The 25,269-nt window shown below is 36.4% G+C and overlaps 1 protein-coding gene across 2 annotated transcripts in view; it reads left to right on the forward strand.

Annotated features, from left to right (window-relative positions):
• The window catches only part of Psmd14 (proteasome 26S subunit, non-ATPase 14), a 106,766-nt gene that overhangs the window by 2,885 nt on the left and 78,612 nt on the right, over positions 1-25,269 (forward strand). For both annotated transcript variants that reach the window (XM_029569696.1, XM_008845750.3), the window contains exons 2-3: positions 5,213-5,341; positions 7,654-7,705. Coding sequence is in view for 1 of the 2 variants with exons in the window: in XM_008845750.3 (XP_008843972.1) it covers positions 7,658-7,705 (48 nt within the window). In the remaining variant the exon portion in view is untranslated. The remainder of the gene's footprint in view (positions 1-5,212; positions 5,342-7,653; positions 7,706-25,269) is intronic.

A 25,269-nucleotide genomic window follows, 5' to 3' on the forward strand; every position in this document is an offset into this window, starting at 1 on the left:
TAGTATGTAGGTAGGTAAATCAGAGGACAACCTTCAGGAGTCAGTTCTCTTTCAACATATGGGTTCTGAGGTCCAGCTCAGGTCGTTAGGCTTGGTAGCAAGAGCCTCTAACTGCTAAGCTACCTTAACAGTGGCTCCCAAGCTTGCTTTTAAAATTTTGTAATTCCAGCAGTCAGGATTGGTGCAAGCTCGAGGCCAGCTTGTACTATATAGCAAGCTCCATGTCAGGCAGGAATATATGATGGGACCTTGTCTTCAAAAACCAAAGATGGAAAAAAAAAAGTCTCATTTGTGTAATTAAACTATTTCTAGTTTTAATTCTTCACTGGAAAAAAGTTAGAAAGAAATTCTGTTTTCCACAAATCAGAGAATAGAGAAATTGAAAATACAGAAATATAAGATTGCAAATATGGAATAATTTGGAAAGGATTTACTGTAAGTCTGAGAATAACAGTATTTACACAGTGGAATGGAGACTAAAAACAGTAAAATAGGAAATGTAATGATAAGCTTCAAGGGCTAAGCACTTAGGATTTTTGAGTTTTACACATTTTTGAGATGCTAGTATCTGAAAAAAGGTTGCAAATTTGAAAAAAAATTTATACAACTTTGTGGGATCTGCTTTCTAGTTAGCCATTGTTCCATATATTGCCTGTTAATTCCATATATTGCCTGTTAATATTTGAGAACTGATTTAAATCTAACATGAACATGATCTAAAAAAGTTAAGTTCTAGTCAGATACTGACTTGAGGTTAAGTGGAGAGCCATCAACCTTCAAGGAGATGCTTATTTTTCTATTTTTGTTGATTAGTGTTCTATTACTGTATATGTGATGTTATATTGGGTATATAAAAACACTGTTCATATTGTGTTAATAATGTATTAAGTAGAGTTAATCATATCATGAATGGACTTTTATTTTTAATATTTATTTATTTTTTGTGTATGGGTACATTACCTACATAAAAGTACACCCATGCCATGCAATGCCCATGGAGGTCAGAAGAGGATGTCAGATTCCCCCTGGAACTGGAGTTACAGATGGCCATGTTAACCACCATGTGTGTGCTGGGAATGGACCCCAGTCCTCCGTAAGAGCAGCCAGTGCTCTTAACTGCTGAGCCATCTATCCAGCCCCGATGAATGGGCTTTTAGATCCTCAGCTTTTTATAAGCCTTTAGCCTCTAGAAGTCTATATTCTATACCCCTAGCTGGCCTGGAACTTACTGTGTAGATCAGGCTGGCCCTTAACTCACAGAGATCTGCCTGCCTCTGCCTCCGGAATGTTGGGATTAAAGGTGTGTACCATGCCTGGCTATATTGCTTCTATTTTTGAGAATTGAAAATATGCACTTTCATGTTGTGGTATTTATTTATTTATTTATTTATTTTTGAGACAGAGTCTCACTATATAGCTCTGACTTTCCTGGTACTTGCTATGTAGAACAGGCTGGCCTTGAACTAATAGACATCTGCCTTCCTCTGCCTCCCAAGTGCTGGGATTAAAGATATGGGCCCCCATGCCCAGCATGGTATGCATTTTAGCTTTTTGACCCTCTTTGCTTAATTCTGCAAAATGCAAGTTCCTGTCTCCAGTATGGTGAATTTATTTCTGTTAAATATTTCTCGTGTTTTGAGGCCCATTAAGTAGCTTCAAAGTGAGGAAGAAGGGTCTGTATTGGTAGTCTCCTAGTATGATGAGTGCTGATGACAGCAGGTAGCATTCACAGTCTGCTTTGCTATTTTAAAAAAATTGTGTGTGTATGAATATTTGCCTGGTGTTCCCAGAGGTCAGAAGAGGGTGTTGGATTCCTGGGAACTGGAGTTACAGATGGTTGTGAGTCACTGTGTGGATGCTGAGAACTGAACCCAGGTCCTCTGCAAGAGCAGCAAATTCTCTTAACCTCTGGGCTACCTCTTCAGTCCCTTTATATTTATGATTGTGTTAACTGTTTTTCTATGTGCATTGACTTCCTTAATCTTCTAAATGGCTCTGTGAGGTAGGTGCTATCTTTATTCCCATTTGTGGATGAGGAAACTGAGGCCAAGAAGTAATTAACCCTAAAGCACCCTGCTAATGAGTATTAGAGCTTGTGTTTGATTCCTGGCACTGTTAACTTCGGGGTGATAGCACTCAAGCCTCATATACTCAGAAAAGTAGTTGTCATTTACCATCTCTTTCCAGTTGACTTTATTTTACAGGATGGTGAAAAATTATATTAGAGATGTTAATAAAGAGTACATAGGGTTGGGTGTGGTGGCGCATGCCTTTAATCCTAGCACCCTGGCAGATCCCTGGCTCATCTCACTATGGTGTGCATAAGTTTCAGGCCAGCTGGGGCTATAAAGAGATCTCTCCACACCCCTCTGTCCCCCCAGAAGAAGAGTACATAGCAAATATAAATGTATATTTTGTTTTTCTGATTTTGAAGTGGGCAACATCTTTTGAATTAATTAACTGTTCATCAGTTGTCATACATGGACCTGGAGTATATATATCTTGTGGAGATAAATTCTGTGTTGCAGATATTTCTGTAAGAGCTAGGGGTACATGCTTGACTAGCATGGTAGAAGCTATGGGTTCAATTCCCATTGCCACCAAAACCCTGAAAGTATAAATATACCTCTGATAGACCCTAACTTATTTCTGGGTCTTCTTCCTGCCCTTGGTGTATTTTGTGTGTGTGTGTGTGTGTGTGTGTGTGTGTGTGTGTGTGTGTGTTAAATATACATGATTAAGTTTGCCATTTTAACCATTTTTGGTATATAATTCCATGGCATTAAGTATGTTCACTTTGTTGAATCATCACCATTTCTATCAGCCATTTCCAGAGCTTTTCCATCTTCTCACTTGAACACTTTTGAAAACATTGACAGCTCATGATTTTGTTTAATGGAGGAGAGCCATCATATTTGACTTATAATTGTAAAACACTTTTATTTTTAGATTTATAAATACCAACTATAATTGACAAGTAGGATTACATGAAATAAAAAACTTCCACACAGCACAGGAAGCTTAGTAGCAGAATGAACAGACAGCCTACTGAATAGAAGATAATCTTTGTCAGCTATATTTTAGACACAAGGCTAATATCCAATATATATAAAGAACTGCAAAAATTAAACATAAAAAAAAAAAAACCCAAAAACCAAAAAACAAACCAAAGCTGCCAATCAATAAATGGGCCAAGGAATTCAGCAGAGCGGTTTTCAAAAGAAGAAACAGAAATGGTCAGTAATTATTTTAAAAGCCTTAAGTACCTTAGCCACCAGAGTAAAGCAAATTAAAAATACTTTGTGATTCTATTTCTCCCCAGTCTGAATGACATCCTCAAGGAAACGAATGACAGCAAATGTTGCTGAGAATGTGGGGAAAGAGGAACCCTTATTCCTTGTTGATGGGAGTGTAAACTGAGTTCGATTCCCAGAACATGAGAGATATCCCCCCCCCTCTCTCTCTCTCTCTCTGTGTGTGTGTGTGTGTGTGTGTGTGTGTGTGTGTGTGTGTGTGTGTGTGTGTATGGGTCTGGGTCTGGGTCTGGGTCTGTGTGTCTCTGTCTGCCTCTGTCTTTCTTGTTCTGGGAATTGAACTCAGATCCTTTTACATGCTAGGTAAGCACTCAGTGGTTGGGCTCCATTTCCAACCCTAACGTGTTTTCAGGTTCTGCCAAACTATAACGTGTATTACTAATTTTTCTTTTTTATAGCCAAATAATATTTCATGTATTCTGCTGTATATGTATATGATAGAATTTGTTTTCCATTCCTCCTATGATGTATATTTGGACTATTTCTACCTTTTGGTTATCGTGAATAGTAATGCTTTATATGTTTGTGTACATGCCTTATTTTAAGAACCCATTTTAAATTCTTTGGGACATATTCCTAGGGATAGAATTGGTGAACAATATGGTAATTCTGTGTTTAAATTTTTGAACAACTGCCAAATTGTTTTTAGCACTCCTTAGTAACCTAGCATATTGCCATCTCAAGATGCATAGTCTAAAATTTAGTTTGTAGCAGTGCTTTTCAGTTGAGAGTGATTTCCTTTCAGGGGACATTTGGCAATCTTTAGAAACAGTTTTGATTGTCACAGTTTAGTAGCTTCTACTAGCATATAGTATATAGAGGTCAAAGTTGTTGCTAAACTCTCAGTAATACATATAATAGCCCCCATAGCAAAATTTCCTTGTCTGAATGTCAGTAGTACTAAAGTTAATAAATTCTCACTTGCAGCATTCATTTTATTGTCATTAGCGAACTAGAATGTTGCCATCTGCTCTTTGCATTCACTTTGATCCTGCAGTAATAGTGAAACTTTTTTCTCTTTCACTTGTTATCCCTTTGCCATTATGGGTGGAAAATAAAAACTTTTGAATTCTAAAGTGTTGAGAGGGTAAGGAGAGAAGACAACAATGATGTTTCTAGCCTGTGGTTTTGGGGTGTTTTGTTTTGTTTTGTTTTACTTTTTAATGATAAAGAGATAGGGTCTTGCTTTCTAGCTTAGACTGGCTTCAAACTCAGGATCTCCTCCTGTCATCTTTTTGAAAGATGAATCAGTGCTTTGTGCAACACAGTAAGAATTGAAGGATGATGCAGTTGTTATAATTTATTGCATTATTGCATTATTTTATATAATTCTTACCATTTTCCATTTTCTTACTTTGATCCTATCATAGTTGTGAATAATGATGAACTAATTCTAAGGCCAATGAAAATCAAGCTTTCAAAATAAAAGAAATATAACATTACTAGAATCCTAAAATGTATCACAAATGTAATAATTTGTATTGAGCCTATATATTAATTGCATAATGAAATGAATTTTATTCTATTTAAAAATATAAGTAAATTTTGTCTTTTGAGAGAGCTCTAGAAATACTGAAAGCTATAAAATGTCAGTGTGCAAAAGTTAAATATATATGTAAAAGTTAATAGTAATCTCTTCTCTGTGGCTGTATTGGATGGTAAGTCAGTCTATCTCTCAGGAAATAATAATAAAAGTCCATTTTAGGGCTGGAGATTAAAAGAGTGCTTGCCTAGCACACATGAGGTCCCGGGTCAAATCCCTGGCATTGGGGGAAGATGTTGACCTCCGTTTCATTTGCAAAATTTTGCTTCTTTTAAAGATTTTTGATATAAAAGGGTTCTCCTTAATTCTCAAGATAATTATATATCTTTAAATTTTTTTATTTTTATTTTTAAAGGAACGTGTAAAAACTACTTGGAAAAAAAATTATACCTGCAAGAATTAAATAAGAGTTTGAGTTAGTAGGAAATTTGTCACATTCAACAAATTGAAGCTTAACACCCTAAGAATTACAGTTGCCAAGCAGGTGAGTTTTAAGAATGCATTTTACCTTTAACTGTTTTAGGATATGATAGATACTGCGGAAGTGTATTCTTTTTAACAGATATCAAATTACGAGTGTGTGTGATAACTGGATTTTTAAGTGTGTGATTTAGAATATCAATGTATTTCATTTCCAAATGTTAGTATTATAAAATGTGTTCATCTTAAGTCTTTTAATTTGTTAGATATCTTTTTTAGCCAGGCGTGGTGGCGCACGCCTTTAATCCCAGCATTCGGGAGGCAGAGGCAGGCAAATCACTGTGAGTTTGAGGCCAGCCTGGTCTACATAGTGAGTTCCAGGACAGCTGGGGCTACAGGGAGACGCTGTCTCAAAAAAAAAAAAATCTTTTTTTCTGTTTGCTGAGACATCTAGTTTTGTGAAAAACACAAATTTGACCTGCCAGATTTTCCTTCCCTGTGCTCCCCACATCACTCATGTATATTCACAGCATCTGGAGTCTGTGTAAAGTCATCAGAAACAGCACAGGAGAAAAGACAAACTGAACACAGCTGGGAATCGACTTTGGCCTAGAATGAATATTATGTATATGTATATGTATATGTATATGTATATGTATATGTATATGTATTTGTATATGTATTCAGAAGTGTGTTTTGTGTTCCCCTTCCTCATTGATTCTTTAGTTTTATGAACTTGAAGTGGTCCAAAAGAAGTTTTCTTCTTTAGTGCTACATTCTAGAGAAAATCTTTAGTAGTTTGAAATATGCAAGATTATTTTTAAAAGGCATTGTATTGACTGACATTTGAGTTGAGGAACTTGATGAAGATGTTATTTGTAAATGTTATTTGGCAGGTAAGCAAGGTTTTGAAGATTATGTTTTTTCTGGAATATAAAGGTCTTTCCCTTTTCATTGTACTAATGAATTTATCTGTTGTGAACTGAATCTCACAAACTTCAGTGAAACAAGTCAGATACAAAAGTATATATATATTAGAAAATTTGAAAGCAGCAGAACTAATCTGTGTTCTTAGAAGTTGGAATCCTATCTTTGTGGATTGGTAGAGACTGGAAGGGGGCTTGAGAGGTATTTAATGTGCTTTCTTTATTTAGGTAATGGCTTACATCAGTGTGCTAACTTTGATGTATCCATGGCTTTGTCATTTATGCACCTTTCTATATGTAGACCTGAATGAAGTTTGTATTATTATCGTTGTTACATATCAGTAGTATTAAATTGTTACTGACTGATTCAAGAAACTTGATTGAGCAGAAATATAATGATCCTAAATACATATTGAGGTTTAGTTTGTAAAGCAGTTCTACTTAGTTATCACTTAGAGTATAACTTATGGTGATAGCATTTTCTAAAGCATACACTTAGGGAAAAGAGAAATTTTTAAAGCACAGTAGCAGTTTTTAGGAGGCAAAAATGCTTCATTTTTGTTAATACTTAGTTGTACTGTTCCTCCTTTTAATAATTCGATTATTGTGTTTTTTTAATGCCATGTAATAAGTACAATGCCATTCCTTTATTTCTTTGGTGAGCTTCTCATGCTTATGGGTATCTCCTGTATTTACTCCCTACATTGAAAATAAGTCAAATTGAGATCTTAAAGATAATCATTTTTGTAATAATAACTCTGAAATATAATTGAGAACAGCTGCTGAATTTCTTAGTGAAAGGATGTGTATCTCTAACATCTGAAATAATATATCTATGTAGGTTCTAGAACACTATTGTAATGCATTTAATGTTTACTCTATAGTATTTCTTTTAGTATAATGAGTTCATTTAAAAAGCCTTTGATGCTAATTCAGAGATCCATATCTACTCACAATGTCTTTCACATGTAGTTTTGATGATAACTGACAAGCTGTAAGTTAATTAGCACAGCACTTACTAATGAGGATGTTAAAATTTAATTTAAAAGTGAAGATTTTTATTTGTACACTCTGGACAAACTGAAGGAAATTCAATCATACATATGATAAGCTTTTCAGGCACTTTCCCCCCATTCAGGTACTTTATTAGATAACAATAAGAAAATATAATTAACTTAATGATAGCAAAGTTTTGAAAGTATGCTAAGATTGCTTGTCTTTAAAACTGGGGATAACCCAAAACCAAAGCAGTAAAATAAGGTCTGTTAATTAGCATGGAAGACAGCTTCTTGAATTAATATGTGGTGTTAATTAACAGGAAGTCTGATGTTGTGTGGTAATTACCACCAATATTTTTGACATACTGAGTGACTGAAGGTGAATTATATAGATAGCAATTGAGTAAACACTTTTGTGCTTAGGAACATTTTCCTTTGTTTCTGTTTTCTAGAAATATGGACAGACTTCTTAGACTTGGAGGAGGTATGCCTGGACTGGGCCAGGTTAGTATGCAGACTCTTATTTCTTAGTGGATAAGCCATAGCTTTTCTGTAGTTATCCAAAGAGAAAGAAATAACCAATAGATAGCCTCATGGTAAGAAGAATACCTTATTCCTGTAACACTAAGTAACATGTGGAAACATTTTTTTTATCATTTCTCATGGGAGTAAGAAATTTTTTTTGTTTGCTTGGTTTAAAATTGGGGACATGTGAGATTATAAAGTAGTCCTTTCAAAAAAAAAAGGTCCCCCCCAAAAAAACCCTTAAAACATGTTATTTTGGAGTTTATAATGTAAACTTTACATTACATTTGAAAAACTAGTAGATACAGAAAAATGAGATGTATGCAGTTTTAACTCATAAATTTCTGCTAGTAATTATGGTACATGGATGAACTGATAATAGCTCTTCTTTTTCCTTTAAATTCAGTATATTTATGGTTCCCTTTATACTCTTATTAAAATTAAATGATTGTTCAATAATTCTAATATTATTTTGTTCAATGCTACTGGGCAGTTTAGTCTCCATATAGATTTCTTTCTATATGAGGATAGCCTGTGAGCTTTCAGCTGAAGGATTCCTGCCGTTTTTGTTGTGCTGGGGATCAAACCCAAGGCCTCGCACAGGCTAAATAAAGTGCTCCACCATTGATCAACACCCCCAGCCCTTCGCCTTTTTAAAGTTCAGATTATATTCTGGTTATCCATTGCTGTAATTAACAAATTAATTGCATTGCTTTATGACCAAAATGACACATGGGAAGGGTGTGTGTGTGTGTGTATGTTGTGTGTGTGTGTGTGGTGGGGTGGACAAGGTTTCATTATGTGGCTTGGCTAGTCTGGATGGAAATCAGTATGTAGGCCAGGGTGGCCTCAAACTCACAGAGATCTGCCTGCCTCTCCCTCCCAAGTGCCAGAATGAAAGACATTCATCATCATGCCCAGCTCAACATATTCATAACTTTAGAGTCTTCTTGTTAGCAGCTTTCCCTCGTTTCTATATTGCTATCAGAACTTTGTCTTCTTTAATTCAACATAAGCTGTATTTATGGATGAATGATTTTCTGTATTTTAAAAGTACTTTTACAAGAGTTTGATTGGATTTATCATGGTCTGTCACTGTTAATTCCTTTTAGAAAGATGCTATGTTGTGGGGAGGGGTTTATAAAAGTTTTATTGAGGGCACAGGAAGCAGGCTCAGGGTCGCAGCTTTCCTCAGGGCCATCAACACTTGCTCAGCTCCTCCCGCTTCCTCTTGGCACAGATATGTGTCACCACCCTCTTCTTAATGAAATTGAGTGTGTACTTGTCCTTGGATACCTCCCTGATCATGTCCTGCACAAACATGGTATGCCAGGTGAGGTGCCAGCGCCGCAGGCTGTGCCTCGGCTTGCTCGTGTTCTTCACCACGGGGCCCTTGTTGGCTGTGGGCAGACTGCAAAGAGATGCTCAGGCCAGTGACAGGTGGGCCCCAACCCCCTCCAGTCTCCGCCCACAGTTCATGAACGCCAATGGCGAGGGACACGGCTGAGACTAAACTAGCTCACCTCAAAAGGTGCTATTTTTTGTGTTTATATTGCATGCTTCTCTAGACTACAGTTTTTTTCATCTATTTCTGTTAGTTTTGAATATTTCTCATGCTTCTTTGTTGTGAGCCAATTTCATCATGATACTGCATTTTCTTTATTTCTTTATAATTTCCTTGGTGATAGAGATACATCAAATTTACATGTGCATTAAGATACCTCATTAAAGCAGTCAGGGGCTCCTCCCAAGCCCATGTGACCTCTGAGGAACATATCCTCAAACGACCTTAAGAGTAAAAGTAAATTGGTTTATCTGGGCCAACTGTATGGTCTTAAACACCCAAAAGGAAAGTATAACCAAAGATTAAAGGGGTCAATATAATTCTTTAAGAGTCCATGTATATAGCTAAAGGCTGCATAACAGGAAACAATGCCAGACAGGAGATACCTTCCCCAAAAGACTCTCAGACAGTAACCCAGCATAGAACTGGGAAAATGAACAGCAGACCCCAGTATTATCTAAAGGAATATTGACAACTGATTGCTGCTAGATGAGGAAGAGCTGATCTTCCTAAAACAAGGAACTCTAGATAGGCTGACTAGATTCACTGGATGGATAAACACTGGGAACGTCTGGGGGCGCTGACCACACAGTAAACAGTAACAGGGATGACAGAGTATATGGGCTCTGGGTGGGAGTGGGGTAGCTATGGGAGAGTGCTATTTGGGATGTGGGTATATAGATGAGTAAGATTGTTTGGGATGTTCTGTATGAAATACAAAAAAAATAAAATTAAAAAATGAATTATATTTGAGGAAGAAGCATAAAAATTTGCTTCATGTTAATTAGTAGAAGTGAAAAACATTACCATTGGACCTTATATCCATACTCAGGTGCCAAGGATCTGAGTGTAACCAACTATGACTAGTAATAATCATAAGTGTTAGTAGCATTAAAAATGAGTTTTTCTGTAGGAAACAGTATATTTTAAAATGAAATGGAGATCTCTTTTAAATGTTAAAACCTCATTCATTTTTATGTCTTATAGGGTTTATACTGTGTTCAATATTGTATAACTGTATTAATTCAACTGTGAACCTAAAAATTTATAGCCACTTTTGAAAGAGATGTATCTGTGCTCTGAAAATTCTTATTGAATATGTTAGTGCTGTAATGAAATGCTTCTTCTAATCATGTGGTTATTAAATAATTTAAAAATATAAATAAAAAATAAAAAACAAGAAAAAGCAAAAGCAAAGATGATACACAGATGTTGTCACATCTCAGTTTTACATATTTTCATTGTATAGTTGTGACTGTTGTATCAACATGATGAGAATAAAATTAATGTGCTGTTGAGGGAAAAAAAATACCTTTTTGGTAGAATTCTTAACAGAAGTTACATTATATTTGAATACTAAAGTAACTTTCCTTAAGCATTAAATGCAGTAAACCCTTTATTCATCTTGTTAAACTATGCTGAAAAGTTGTTAGACATGGAATAATGACCACAAATTGAGCTATATTATTTCATAGCTGTTTCTTCAAACTTTTGTAATATGTGGAGAACTGTTTGTCCAGTATTCTCTCATTGGTTTCTGATTATATCAACTAGTTTCTGAGTGCTCAGAATTAAATGGCAAACTCTGAAAGGAATAATTTGTAGAGTTCTTATCCTTGTGGTTTCTCTTTTTTCAGATACTAGATGATTCAATTTTTTTCTCCCCTACATTTTACCTATTCTTGTTCTAGGACTAGCTTGACCAATGAATATGGTAGTCCTTGTGCAACATAAAATGTTAAGTGTATTTTTTTAAGATTTAAAAGAAATTATTTATGTGTATCCATGTGTCTTGAGTGCATGCCAGGTGCCTGCACAGGCCAGAAGAGGATGTCATGACCCATAGAGCTGGAGTGACAGGTGGTTGTAAGCCACCTGATGTGGGTGCTGGGAACTAAACTCTAGTCTTCTGGAAGAACAGCAAGTGTTCTTAACCATTGAGCCATCTTTCTAGCCCCAAGTGTGTTATTTTTGAATAAACAGGAATAAAATATTAGCTGAATTTTTAATTTTTAATATAAGGAGTCAGTGTGTTTGGTGCTAGGATTGAACGTAGACTTCCATATGTTAGGCATATACTCTGACACTAAACTGTACCTCAACCCCATGAGAAGTCATATATCTTTGATTGATAACAGTGTTTTCATTAGATAAAGCATAGCAGACAGTAGTAGTAGAAAAGGGAACAAGTTGGCTTATCCCTCTAAAAATGAGTTGAGGAAGTTACTGCTTTGGATTTAATACAAAGGTAGAATTATCTCACAAACAGAGGGACAGTACTTGCTAAGTTCTCAGGCAGGCAGACTTTTTTAAAAATGGGAGCAGAATCAGTGAAGACTTCATAAACCTTGAGCCCTTTGTTGTTATAAGAGTTGGATGAGATTTGTTTGCTTTCAATAATTTGTTTCCTTGATTAAAGTGGAACCATGAATATTTTGAATGGGCTTTATTAAATCATTATCTAATTGGTAAATGAAGTGTTCAGGACTACTTTTTATAACAATGGTTAATAGTTGCTGCTTGGTTAAGCTTAAAGATATTTTGTGACTGAGAAGATGGCTCAGTTACCAATCTAAGAAGGCATCTGACTTTGACCTACACACACATGCACATACCCACTTGAACATGTGCATATGCCACACAGACATAGACATTTTCATTCACTCCCTTCTTGGAGTGTTGCAGAATAGTTTTAACTGTAACCAGGAGTTAACATGAGACTCTACAAGTTATGAGCTTAGTCCTCCAGGAAACTGCTCCTACTTCAGAGACTAACAAATATTTTCAGGTCATCTATGATTTGGCCCACTGGCTGTAAACTAACAAATCCTCAGGACCGCCTCAAAATTGATATTTCATTAAAACAACTTACAGACCTCAAGTTACTATTTTTGTGATTGCAGTTTTGTTTCAAGGATACAGATCATTAGAATTATCTAAATGGAGATAAAAGACAAGGAAATGCAGGGCTTCTGTGTCTTCTCTTGTAATCAGGATGTGTCATTGTCTGACACTAGTGTGCAGAACACTAGTGAACACTCACCAGGAGGGAAGCTCCACTTGCTTCATTAGAGTCTAAGTATCCAGGGTTTTTATTGAAATCTCATTACCTTTGGGTATGATTAATTAAATCATTCATACCAAAATTGAGCTTACTCTAGCTTCTTATTCTTTCTCAAAAATGGGCCAATCCTAACCTCCCAACCATTAAATTACCTGGTTGGTATAGTGATTAGTCCGCACTGGAAGCCATTAAGAGTCAATTATTATCATAACACACACTTTGTTTTTTTTTTTTTTTTTTTTGAGATAGGGTCCTCTTGTAGCCACAGCTAGCCTGGAACTCACTATGTAGATCAGGCTGGCCTAGATCTCATAGAGATCTGGCAGCCTTGGTCTCTTGAATGCTGGGATTAAAGATGAGTGCTGCCACTCCCGGAAACAAATGCTTTCTTTAGGAAATTCAAAGGTTTTGAGGCTTTATGCTGAGAATTCAAGGAGTAAATTATTATATAACCAGGATTTGTTTTCAATCTTGACCATGATTTGTATGGAAATAATTGAGTCCTTCATTCGAATGTTTCTTGTGCTCTTGTTTAGTGCTAGTTATTTATTTGTTTGTTTATTGTGGTGGTGGGGATTGAACCCAGGGACTCTGGCATAACAGACATGTATTCCACTGAGTTACATCCCTAGTCCTGATCCTGAGGTTTTTTTTATTCCCTGCCAAGAGACATGATCCAGTATTAGGCTTCATACTTTAAATGTAACCCACACTGGCCTAAAGGCATTTGGGCTTTTGCTCTGTGCTATTATAATTGATTATATTTTTCTTTTTTAAATGGAGGAATTCACAGAAAATAATATAGAAATTTCAGTATTATTACAGTTAATACTAGTTATTTCATTGTATTTGAAGTTATTTGTCCTTGATTGTTTTGCTTTACTATTGGGTTTGACAGGAAAATTGAACTTAAAATAATCAGTTTCCATATGTTTTAGTCTCTTTGGATGCTAAGAAATCTTTTTCTTTTCCAAAGCTAATCCTTACTATTCTCTGCTCCTATCCTCCTGAGATCTTGCTTATCTCCACTGACCTTTCTCTTCTTACAAAGATGTTTAGGTATATTGTATTTTTCTTGTGTGTGTAGTGAATGGATGTCTGCACGTGTGTGTGTGTACACTAGTGTGTATGTGTGGGGAGTTCAAAAGTTGACATTAGGTATATTCTGTTGCTCCACACTGTATATACATATACCTTTAAAAAATATTTTATTTACATTTTATGAATATATTGCCTACATGTATGTAAATGCACCCGTGTCCTGCAATGTCCCAGGAGGTCAGAAGAGATTCCCCTGGAATGGGAGTTGCACACCGTTGTTAACCGCCATGAGAGTGCTAGGAATCAAACCCGGGTCCACTGCAAGAGCAGTTAGTACTCTTAACGGCTGAGCCATCTCTCCAGCCCCACGTATAACTTTTATTAACTTTGTTGTTGACAATTTCATAGTTGTATTTAATGCATTGTACTTTAAAAACAAACTCCAGGATATCTTGTCATTAAACATTGTCTCTGTTTCTAGACTTCCTGAAATTAGAACTTAGAGTGTATTTTCTACTTCCTTAACCCCATTCACTCTCAGAAGACTGTTCTGGTCCCTTCTACCATTACTGTGCTGAAATTGCCCAAGTTGCTCAGTGTCTTGACCCATCACCATGCCCTCCCCTTCTGACTGAACTAAGGTTCTCACAAATGCTAGGGAAGTTTTCTACCACAAAACTACATCCCAACACCCCATTTTATATTTATTTTGTTTTTTTCATTTTTTTTTTTGAAGTTTTACGATTTTCATCCATTATAGTTTGATGGCCTGTAGATCCTCACCCCTCTCTCTACCTCCCCCCATTGCCCCCTGCCCAATTTAATGAACCCAATTTTATGAACTCTCTTTTATACACACATACACACACATACATATATATTAATGTATATAAAATGATATATGGAGTATGATTTGTGTCCCCTAATGTCCTTCAGTGTAGATGCATCCACTGATACCAGCAGGAGTCCTAACCCTATAAGTCACTGTCTTTCCCCCTTCCAGCAGCCATCAGTTGCCAAAAGTTCCTTAGGTTGGTTAGAATTTCTTATCCACTTCCTTATGTTTATACTGGATTTTTGTCTGGTTTGAGCTTGCATGGGACTTGTACAACCTGTCACCATTGCTGAGTTCATATGAGTAAATGGCCAGCTGCCTGGAAGATTCTATTTCCTTGTGGTCATCCACCTCCTCTGGCTCTTTTTTTTGTTGAGGATAATCAACAGCTGTCTAATTGGAATTGAGGCCTGCTCATTGGGAAGGTTCATATGTGGTACTGTAAACATAGCCAAATACAACTGGTTATTTTGTTTTCATTTTGAAACAAGTTTTTGCTGAGTTACTGGAGTTGACCTTGAACTTGTGGATCTTCCTGATTCCTAGGGTAGCTGGGATTATAAGTATGTACTTGGCTGCCTTTTTTTTTTTTTTTTTTTTTTTTTTTCATTTACGTCAGTATTAGGACTTGAACCTGGGGCCTCATGTATGCTAGGTCACAACTCTACCAGTGAGCTCTAGCTGGCTTGCTTTTAGTTTTCCTTAAATTGGACTTCAGTGTTCCATACTATTGTAGAACTTTCTCTTCCTGAGACTTGTCATGCTACTTTCCCCTAGTTCTTCATTATCATGAACATACCTACAAAACAACTTAAAATTATTTGTTTATAATGTTGCATTTTAAAATAACAGTGCTTAAATAGTGGTAGACTAAAGTAATTAAATCTGTCCACAAGTCTTTATTTCAGTATAACTTATCAGTAGTTTGAAGTAGAAACAAATTTTGTTAATACTATTAAAATATTTAAAACAGTATCTTTAAATTTCAAATACATATTCTTTAAAATTTTTATTTTATGTGTATGAGTATGTAAGTGCACTCCTGTCATGCAATGCCAGCAGAGGTCAGAAGAGGGTATGGGTTCCGCTGGAACTGGAGTTATGGATGGTTGTCAGCTACCACGTGGCTGCTGGGAATTGAACCTGGGTCTTTTGCAAGAGCAGTCAGTGTTCCTAACTCTCCAGCCCATCAAATATATTTTTAATTTCCATTCCTAAGTGATTAAAAACTGAAAATACTAAAGCCTATGAAATGGTTATGTTACAAACAACATATTGCTCTAATTTGGCTATTTTATTGTCTTGATTATCCCAAGTAGGTCTTGTCAACTAAACTAGTTAGCAATAAAGACTTAGCCTTTAAAAATGGTTATTATAGTATAAGTCTCTTTAATTTCAGAACTCAGTCAAGATAAGCTGAAAAGTAGATAAAACTTGACATTTATTATATAATCTACAGTTTGGATTTGTTAGGACAATATTTGAAGCTTGATTGGGTGTTAGGGAATGCCAAGATGAGTGAGAATGTCAGTATCTCACCCAGGGGCCTTACATTCCAGTATATCAGATGCAATTATGTTTTAAGTGTAGACACATGCTTTCTACTTTGAAAAAGTGGAAACTGGCAGTCATTGTAAGTTATATGGTTTCAAAATGTGGTAGAGGTAGGGTTTACTTATTCCTACAACATGAGACAAATGAGGGTAAATTGAGGATATGCTGTATTAGCTTTGCTTTGAAATTCAGGCCATGCACTATTCAGAAAGGCTGGAGGGATAAACTTAAGAGGAATACTGGAAAGAAGCTGCTAAAGGAGTATGAGTAGATTAGGAAAGGCATTTCACTGCCATGTTAGTGACTTCTTCATTTTTCCTGATACACATTGTAGTGACATAATTTTTTGTGGACTTGTGAGATAATTCAGTGTGTATTTTTTTACATTAAGAAAATGTTTATTATGGAAAATGTTTTTTACTTTTTGTTTTAATATATTTTTGTTAATTCTTTGACAATTTCATACATGGATGCAAAGTATTTTGATCATATTCACCTCCTTCTCTCCCTAACTTTCCCAGATTCACCGTCCACTCCTCCAATATGTATTTTTCTGAAGTAATTTTAATGGTATTTGGAGAAGGGATGAAGATTAAAGGTGAAACCATCACTTACATAAAATATTTCTAGCTTTCAATTTTTGTAGTATGTGGTGGGATTATACTTTCTGTCATTTTTGAAATTAGCTTAACCATGATGTAGCTTTGGCCAATCAAGAGTGACTGGAAGTTAATTTTTACATGAAAGCTTTAAGAATCACTGTAATTTGTCTGCCATAGCAAAGTGTGGAGATGGAACCTCTTTTATTGAAGCCTCTGAGTGAGAATGACATTCAAGCTGCAGGTTTAAAGCAAAATTAGAAATTATTTTTTGTAGTGTGTGTGTGTGTGTGTGTGTGTGTGTGTGTGTGTGTGTGTGTGTGTGTGTGTGTGTGTGTGTGTGTGTATATATATATACAAGTGGTGCAATCTAGTTTACATTTTATTTTTATTTTTTAGTCTTTTTGAGACAGGGTCTTCCTGTAGCCTCAATTGTCCTGGAACTTGCTATGTAGACCAGGCTGGCCCAGCTTCAACTCACAGAGATCCGCCTACCTCTGCCTCCCGAGATTAAAGGCATATACCACCCCTCCCGGTGATCTAGTTTACATTTAAATAATTTAGTAACTAGATTTAAAAATTATCTTAGGAATAGAATATATTTCTATAATTCTCAAATCTTTATATCTTTATATGTATGAGTTTTAACTGACAAACATTTTTTCTTGTTTCTTATTGTAGGTCTTAGAATAGAAATACTATCTCATTTATTTGTCCTAAGTTTTGGGTTAATGCTTTATAGAAAGGATTAATTTAACACAGCAATGGGAAAGTTCCTAGAATAAATGAAGAAATAATATTATTTTCATGGATGAGTAGTCTTAATATCACATACCAGGTCTTACCAGTTAATAGTAAATTTAATGAGATTCTAGTAAAAATACTAACCAGAGTTTTCATGGAGTTAAACACATTTATTCTAAATTTCATATTGGGGAAAAGAAGTTTAAGAACAGCAAAGAAATTAATGAAAAAGAAAAAGAAATATGCTTTGCTGGATTTACACATTATTATACTGTATAACTCAAGTGGCGTATTTCAGGTGCATGTGGTGTTTAGTGGTGTCAACTTGACAGACTGGACTCACCAAGAGGCAGCCTTCTTGGCACCTGTTAGGGATTATTTAGATTAGGTTAGTTTCTAGGCATGTCTGTGAGGAATTATCTTTTTTTCTTTAATTTTTAATTACATTTAAAACATTAGCACATGGATTTGCATGTACACACACACACGCACACGGACGCACGCACATGTGTGCATGTGCACACGTGTCACAGGACAGCTTTTGAGAGTCAGTTTTTTCCTTCCACTGTTTAAGTCCTAGGTCTTAAGGCTTGGCCTTTACCTATTGAGCCATGTCATTGGGTCTGATACTATATCTTGATTAAGTTAATTGATGTGGGAAGACCCACCCTAAACAAGGACTTGGTTCTAGCTAGACTGCATACCAAGGAGAAATCTAGCAGAGCACAAACATTCATTGCTCTTCTTCCTCACTGTGGATATGATGTAACTAGCTACCTTTACACTCCTGCTACCTTGACTGCCTTGCCATGGTGTCTGTACCTTGAACTGGGAATCAAAATAAACTCTTGCTTAAGTTACTTTTATCAGGGTATTTTATCACAGCTCTAAGAAAAGTAATACAATCAGTATAATTGAGTAAAAATAGACCTATGTATATATTAAGGAACTTGGTGTATATGTGGCATTACTGGTGAAGGAGAGGACCTAAAGAGGAGAGTCACTAAAGAATCCTGATGCTGAAGCAGGTGGCTTTCAATATGTGGATACACTAAAATTAGATCCCAACTTTATTGTATGCACAAAGATATGTACCAAATGGGTTGAATGTTCACATAAAAAGTCAAACTTTATAATTTTGTTAGATAGACCTGTTGCAGTAGCTGTTATCAACTAAAACCAAAGTAAGTATTGTGAAGAATGGTGAAATTGAAACCTTTCTACTTTGACAGTTGGAACATAGAATGGTGTAGCCTTTATGGGAAACAATATGGTGGTTCCTCAAAAAAGTAAAGATAGAATTTCTATATGATACAGCTATCCTACTTCTGGGTATAGTTCCACAAGAATTGAAAGCAAGACTCCAACCTATTTGAATACTAGTGTTTAAAGCAGCAGTATTCGTTATATCCAAAAAATAAAAACCCAAATGTCCTACAACAGTTGAATGGATACATGAAATGTGGCATATATTTACACAGTGGAATTTTTTAATTTTTAAAATTTATTTTTATTTTATGTATATCAGTATTTTGCCTGCATATATTTAAGTGCTCCATGCCCTCATAATGCCCTCAGAGGCCAGAAGAGGTCGTTGGATCCCCTGGAACTGTAGTAACAAAAGGTTTTTGTGAGTTATCTTTGTTTATATTGATAGTTTTTTCTTATTGATAGGTGCCTCTGTTTCCCTTTTTTTTAAAAAAAAAAGTTATTATTTTTATTTTATGTGTATGAGTGTATTGCCTGTATGTATGTGAGTGCACTTGTGTTGTGTAGTGCTGCAGAGGTCTGAAGAGGTCTTTGGATTCCCCTGGAACTAGAGTTAAAGGACGGTTCATACCGCTAAGTGAGTGCTGGGAATCAAACCTGGGTCCTCTGCAAGAGCAGTCAGTGCTCTTAGCGGCTAGGCCATCTCTCCAGCCCCTGTTTCCCTTGTTTTAAAAAAATTTTTCTTTCTTTTAATATCTGAGGGACACCACAGTACATTTACAAAGAGCCTTTCTATATGAGATTGGGCACAATGAAGATTTTATTGCCTTTGACTAAAAAGAATCTTTCTAAACATTGTTTAATCAACTTGGCTTTTTTCCTTCCTATTAAGTAGGGAGGAGTCAGGATATTTTAATAGTTTGATTTCCTTGCTTAATTATAAATAATAGTGATTTTTCTAGAAACAAAGCAAAAGTACAAGAAGGCTTTGTTATTTTCAAAGCTCTTGTTCTTGTTCATTTTTCTCATGTACTTGATCTGATTTTATGCTATAGAAAATGAAGGTAGCAAGCCCAATAAACTAGTTAGGATTTTCAAAAAAAAAAAAAAAAAGAAAGAAAGAACAGAGCTAATGGAAACCTTCATTATTTCACCAAAGTTGACCCCATGGTGGCAAATCCTTTGGTCTTTAATTTTTAAAATTTTTATCTTTTGGTCTTTTTGAGACAGGGTTTCCCTCTGACTCCAGCTGGCCTGGAGCTTGCTGAATGTAACCAGCTGGCCTCAAAAAAGATCTGCTGGGCTCTGCCTCCCAATTGCTGGAATTGAGGACTTGTGCCACCACCATGCCTGGCTTTAGTCTGATTTCTTTATTCCTCTCCTCTCCCTCTCCCTCTCCCTCCTTTTTTTTTTTTTTTTTTTTTTTTTTTTTTTTGGTATCTTTGAGACAGGGTCTCCCTGTAGCCTGCTGACCTGGAACTCACTATGTAGACCAGGCTGGCCTTGAACTCATAGAGATCCCCCTGCATTTGCCTCCTGAGTGCTGGGACTAAAGGCGTGCACTACTACTCCTGACTTAGTCTTTGATTTCTTATCCCTACTTTTCCACCCTTAAACTTCATTGTTTATATATTTTTATGTAACCTGCTTTGAGTTATTTCTGGAAAAATGTGTTAAAAATTGTCTCTCTTTGGAATAATAAAAATATTTAAAAGAAATGAAGATCCTGTTAAACTAATCAGAGCATAATCTTTCTAGTTGTCATTATAGCATAATACTGAATACATACTAAATTCTATGAAAACTGTGGTGCTCTTGAGGTCTCATGTTCTTTAACGGTTATCAGATAAGTAGAAACAATTTCTGGTGAGTACATTGAAGTTGATCTGTGTTATTGAGTTCTTTGGAACATAGAAAAGTAGTGATGTATTTTCAGTTATATTGAAATTGTTCTCAAGAATTAATAAGAGTGTAATAAGATAAAAAAGTGAAATGGTTATAGTTTTAAATCTAAAGTTAAGGATCTATACATCTGGTTATGTTTTTAGTAGAAGGAGTATATGAGATGGAAGACAAAAAGGATACCTTTATTTAATATAGGAAGCCAAGATGTTGCAGTATAATCTTAATATTCCCATCATGTTTGGGATGTTATGATCTTAAACATCCAATATGTGTTTTCTTTCCTTATCTTCAACATTTTTACTTCTTTTAGGTTTTATGCTTGCTTATATTTTGTTTGAGATAGGGTCTCATTGCATACCCCAGGTTGGTTTCAAACTCATGATTCTCTTGCCTAAGCCTCCTGAGTACTGGGATTGCAGTTATGTGCCACCAGGTCTTGTTGCATCCTTTATTGTTGAACCATTTATTGGTTACAATGTTGACTTGGCTCACTGATCTTTGGGCTTTGTATCTTAAATTTGCATATCAAAATTTATAATTTTCCAGCTCATGTTACCATGTAGACAGTTCTGTTTTTATTATACTCATTTAAAACCTGGGCATGCAGGACTGGAATTAGCCTTCACAATGCACATTCAAGGCCTTTTGTAGGTTGCAGTCTAAATTGAGTGTTCTGAAAGCATACCATCAGAGCAGAGCAGTGGTCTCTACGGGACAGCTTCTCTGTTACCTTTTAAACTGCTGCTAGTGACTTCACAGGCTACCCCCCACCCCCACCCTCCACTACAAGACTGAATGCCTATGAAAAGCATTTCGAGGGCTAATCTTGGTTGTCAGCTTGACACACCTGGGAAGAGGGAAACTCAGTTGAGGAATTTCCTCCATCAGATTGGCCTGTGGCTATGAGACATTTAATTACTAATTGATATAGGAGGGCTTAGCCCACTAAGGTTGGTGTATCCCTAGGCAGGTCCATGTAGACTGTATAAGAAAGCTAGCTGAGGGGCTAGAGAGATGGCTCAGCAGTTAAGAACACTATTCTTGTAGAATACCTGGTTTCGAATCCCCGCACCCACATGGCAGGTAACAACCGTTCGCAACTCCAGTTCCAGGGGATCTGACAGCTTCTTCTGTCCTCTGCAGGTATTGCACCACACGGGTACATGGGTATACTTACCTACAATGCAGGCAATACATGCATACACATAAAACAAAAACAAAAACAAAACAAAACAAAAAACCAAAAGAAAGCTGGTTGAAAAAGCCAGGAGAAGCAAGCCAGTAAGCAGTGTTTCTCCTTGGACTTTGTTTCAGTTTCTGCCCCAGGTTCCTGCCTTGAGTTCTTAACTTGCCTTCCCTTGATAATGGACTGTAACCTATAAGGTGAAATAAGCTCTTTTAGTTGTTGTTGTTGTCTTTTTGAGACTGGGTCTTTCTGTAGTCCCAGCTGGCATGGAACTTGCTATGTAGATCAGTCTGGCCTCCATCTCACAGAGATCTGCCTGCCTCTGCCTCTGCCTCCCAAATGCTGGGACTGAAGGCATGCGCCAACAAGCCTGGTTTCAAGTTGCCTTTTTTAAAAAAAATTTATTATTTTTATTTTATGTGTATGCATTTATTGCCTGTATGTAGGTAAGTGCACCCATGTTGTGCAGTGCCAAGGAGGTCAGAAGAGGCTGTCGGATCCCCTCGGACTGGAGTTACAGACAGTTGTTAGTTTCCATGTGGGTGCTGGGATTTAAACCCGGGTCTTCTGCAAGGACAACCAGTGTTCTTAACTGCTGAGCCATCTCTCCAGTCCCTCAAGTTGCTATTGATCATGGTGTTTTATCGTAGCAACAGAGAAGCATACTAGAGGCATGATAGGAGGGCGTAGGGACAATAAAGAGTAAAGTAATTTTTATAATAGTTTTACCTTCTCATATTCCTGTCCATACATTTTCCCACTTTTTATGGAATGCATTCTTATTTGCCCATGGTGACTTCTTTTTAATTAATTCTTTATCTCTTAGTATTGTTAACACGAGAGCTTGAGTAGTTGGAAGGAAAATGCTTCTTAAAAAGATAAGGCAGGGGAGCTGAGGAGATAGATGACTTAGTGGTTAGGAGCTTTTCCTGTTTTTTTCAGAGGACTCAAATTGAGTTCTTAGCACTTAGTTGTGGAGTGGCTCACAGCTCCCTGTTATTGTAGCTCCTGGGGATTCAACACCCTTTTCTGACCTCCAAGTGCATCTCCCACAGGTGTCATGTACATGCATGCACACTTGCACACACATACACACAAATACATTAAATTTTTTTTGATTTATTTATTTTTATGTGTATGAGTGGTTTGCCTGCCTGCGGAGGCCAGAAGAGGATATCAGATCCCCTGTAACTGAGTTCCGGATGGTTATTAGCCACTGGGTAGGTGCTAAGAATTGAACCTGAGTCCTCAGAAAGAGCAGCCAGTGCTCTTAACTGCTGAGCCATCTCTCATGCCCATAAATAAAATTTTTAGAAAAGATAAAAGAATAGATATGATAGGGTTGGGGTGTAAGTCAGTAATGGAGTGCTCACCTCAGTAACTCAGTAATGGATCAAACTCCAGCACTGCCAAAAAATAGATACTAAAATAACAAAATGTAGTTTTCAAAAAGTGCCTCATTCTGTTTTGTAGAAAGGATACATATTTCATTAATAGTAGAATGTTCCTGCTACTTTAGGGGAGATGTACTCCTTTTTTGATTGTACTTTTAGTATTTTCCATTTTTCTAGTTACCATTCCTTTCCTACCTGCAGATTCTGCTTTCTATACACATTTCCTATTTCCTACTTTTTAGACTAAAAGAGACATTTGAGTAGTTTATGGCTCAGTTTTTCTGTAATGATCTGTCCTGGAAGCTTTCAATTTGGTGTACTATAAAAAATGTATAGGGAATCTAGAGTGAGCGTATGGATCCTGAAAGAGACTATTTGTTAAATTGCATAGATTCCCATCTAGTACTTAGCAGAAGTGGGCTAGTGAGCAGGGGACTAGTAGAGCATTACATGTTCTGATGTGAGTTTTTATGTAGTCTTTTCATTCATTCCTCACAATCCTGCAAATGTAGGTATAATTGTTTCTATGTTACAGGATTGAGTCACAAACTAATAATGTGTAGCTAGATCTGAACACAGATCTTTCAGGTACAAAATTTATTTTGTATGATCCATTTCCTCAGGTGGATGAACTGTATTGTTGTTACTGGCTATATGCTTCAAAAATTAATAAATCTTAAGGAATCTTACTGTTCTTATAGCAAAATGTAGATGAAGGGTAAGATACTCGCTTTTTAAATTTTTAGGCAATCTAAAATAGTCAAGAGGGTTATTTATTCTGGCATGAAATACTTAGTTCATGTCTCAAGGATGTTTAAAGAATGAGAATATTTCTTCATGGCTCATTGATAGAGGTAGAGGTTACAAGTGGTACAACTTTTAAAAGATTTGCATTCTGACTCCTCAAAACAGTTTTCTTACTATTCTCAAATGGATTATTGCTCTAAATTTAATTCCCAAAACATGTTGCTTGACTAAAAAATTGTTTGGGGAAAGAAGTTTCTCGTGTTAAGTGTATTTCAGTGACCCATCAGGTTGTACCTTGACTTGTATAATAAAAAAAGGAGGTACGTAGAGCTGTTTTATTTGAGTAATAGACTTGCCAATTAGCCATCAAGTGCTTCCATCTGTGAAATTGCTGATCAGATGGGTTGGCTGGGATGTTTCCAGACTAGGGCATCAGAAATGGCACTTGAAAACTGTCACTTTGATGATGGGGTTTCAAGTATTACACTGCTTGATGCTGTGGAACCTTTTTTTCCTTTTGTAGCACCATGTTTTTGTAGCAGTATGCTTTTTAGAACATACTGATCCCATTTATGAATTCTGTGGCATCAAGAGAACTTGGGAGACCTGCCACTGATGTAAAGTTCTTATTCTGCTGCTTTGGCCTGTGCTGAATTTAAACTGTAGTAGTAACAGCTTCTTTCCTGGCCTTCACAGCAATGGTGGTTGGTGATCTGACTGGTGCCGGCTGGCAATACTCACTGCCTGTTGGCCATGGAGCTGGCACACTGGCCAGTTTCTTTGTACTTTCCCATTAATAAAAGTTCATTTTCAGATGTCTCACTTCATTATAGAAATGTATAGTAGCCTAAAACCACACAAGTGTTTCAGTTGCTGCATGGAGCATTTGTGTGAAATGACTTGACATCTGCTATATACATTTAAAATTTTTTTACTTACTGTTTTTATTTTATGTGTATGAGTTTATTGTCTGCATGTATGTAAGTGCACCCATGTCATGCAGTGCCTGCGAGGTCAGAAGAGGGTATTGGATCCTCTGGAACTGGAGTTGTGTGTGGTTGTTAGCTGCCATGTGGATGCTGAGAATCCAACCCAGGTCCTGTGCAAGAGTAACCAGTGCTCGTAATCACTGACCCATTTCTCCAGCCCCATGCTCTATACATTTTTAAGGATTTAAATCACTTACTAGTAACTTACATTTTAAAATTTATTCAATAAGTTAGAAATTTGAATTTCTGTAAATAAAAAATTGTCTTTCCTTACAGTTCCATATCTTCATGGCTTAGCCTTCTGTATTACAGATGTTTTCCTTTAGTTGGTAAATGCCTGTGAGTCTGCTTAGCTATTACAATCTCTGAATGGCATCCTGTGTGTTAGGCCTGTACTAGGCTTTTCTTCTTTTCTCACAGGGCTAGATTCTTGAATTTTGACCAGTTTGCCTGCTCTCTGGTTTATGTGTGAAACAAATTTGCAACTCTTATGCCTGTCCTTGCCCAGATCTCTGACCTACCAGAGTTATTGGAAAAAGGAATATATTTGGGTAGTGGTTGAAAAGTCAGGGCTCTGGAATGAGGTGAGATCTAAACAGTGGCTAAAAACCATGGAAGAAGCAAGAGAATGAGAATGCAATGAGAACTTGTATAAAGTAGGTAGTTTGGTAGTTATTCTTCCACAGTAGATTTTTCATATATTGGTATCACC

This window comes from Nannospalax galili, unplaced genomic scaffold, assembly GCF_000622305.1.
Source record: "Nannospalax galili isolate Female #2095 unplaced genomic scaffold, S.galili_v1.0 scaffold540, whole genome shotgun sequence".
In the NCBI taxonomy this organism is placed as follows: domain Eukaryota; kingdom Metazoa; phylum Chordata; class Mammalia; order Rodentia; family Spalacidae; genus Nannospalax; species Nannospalax galili.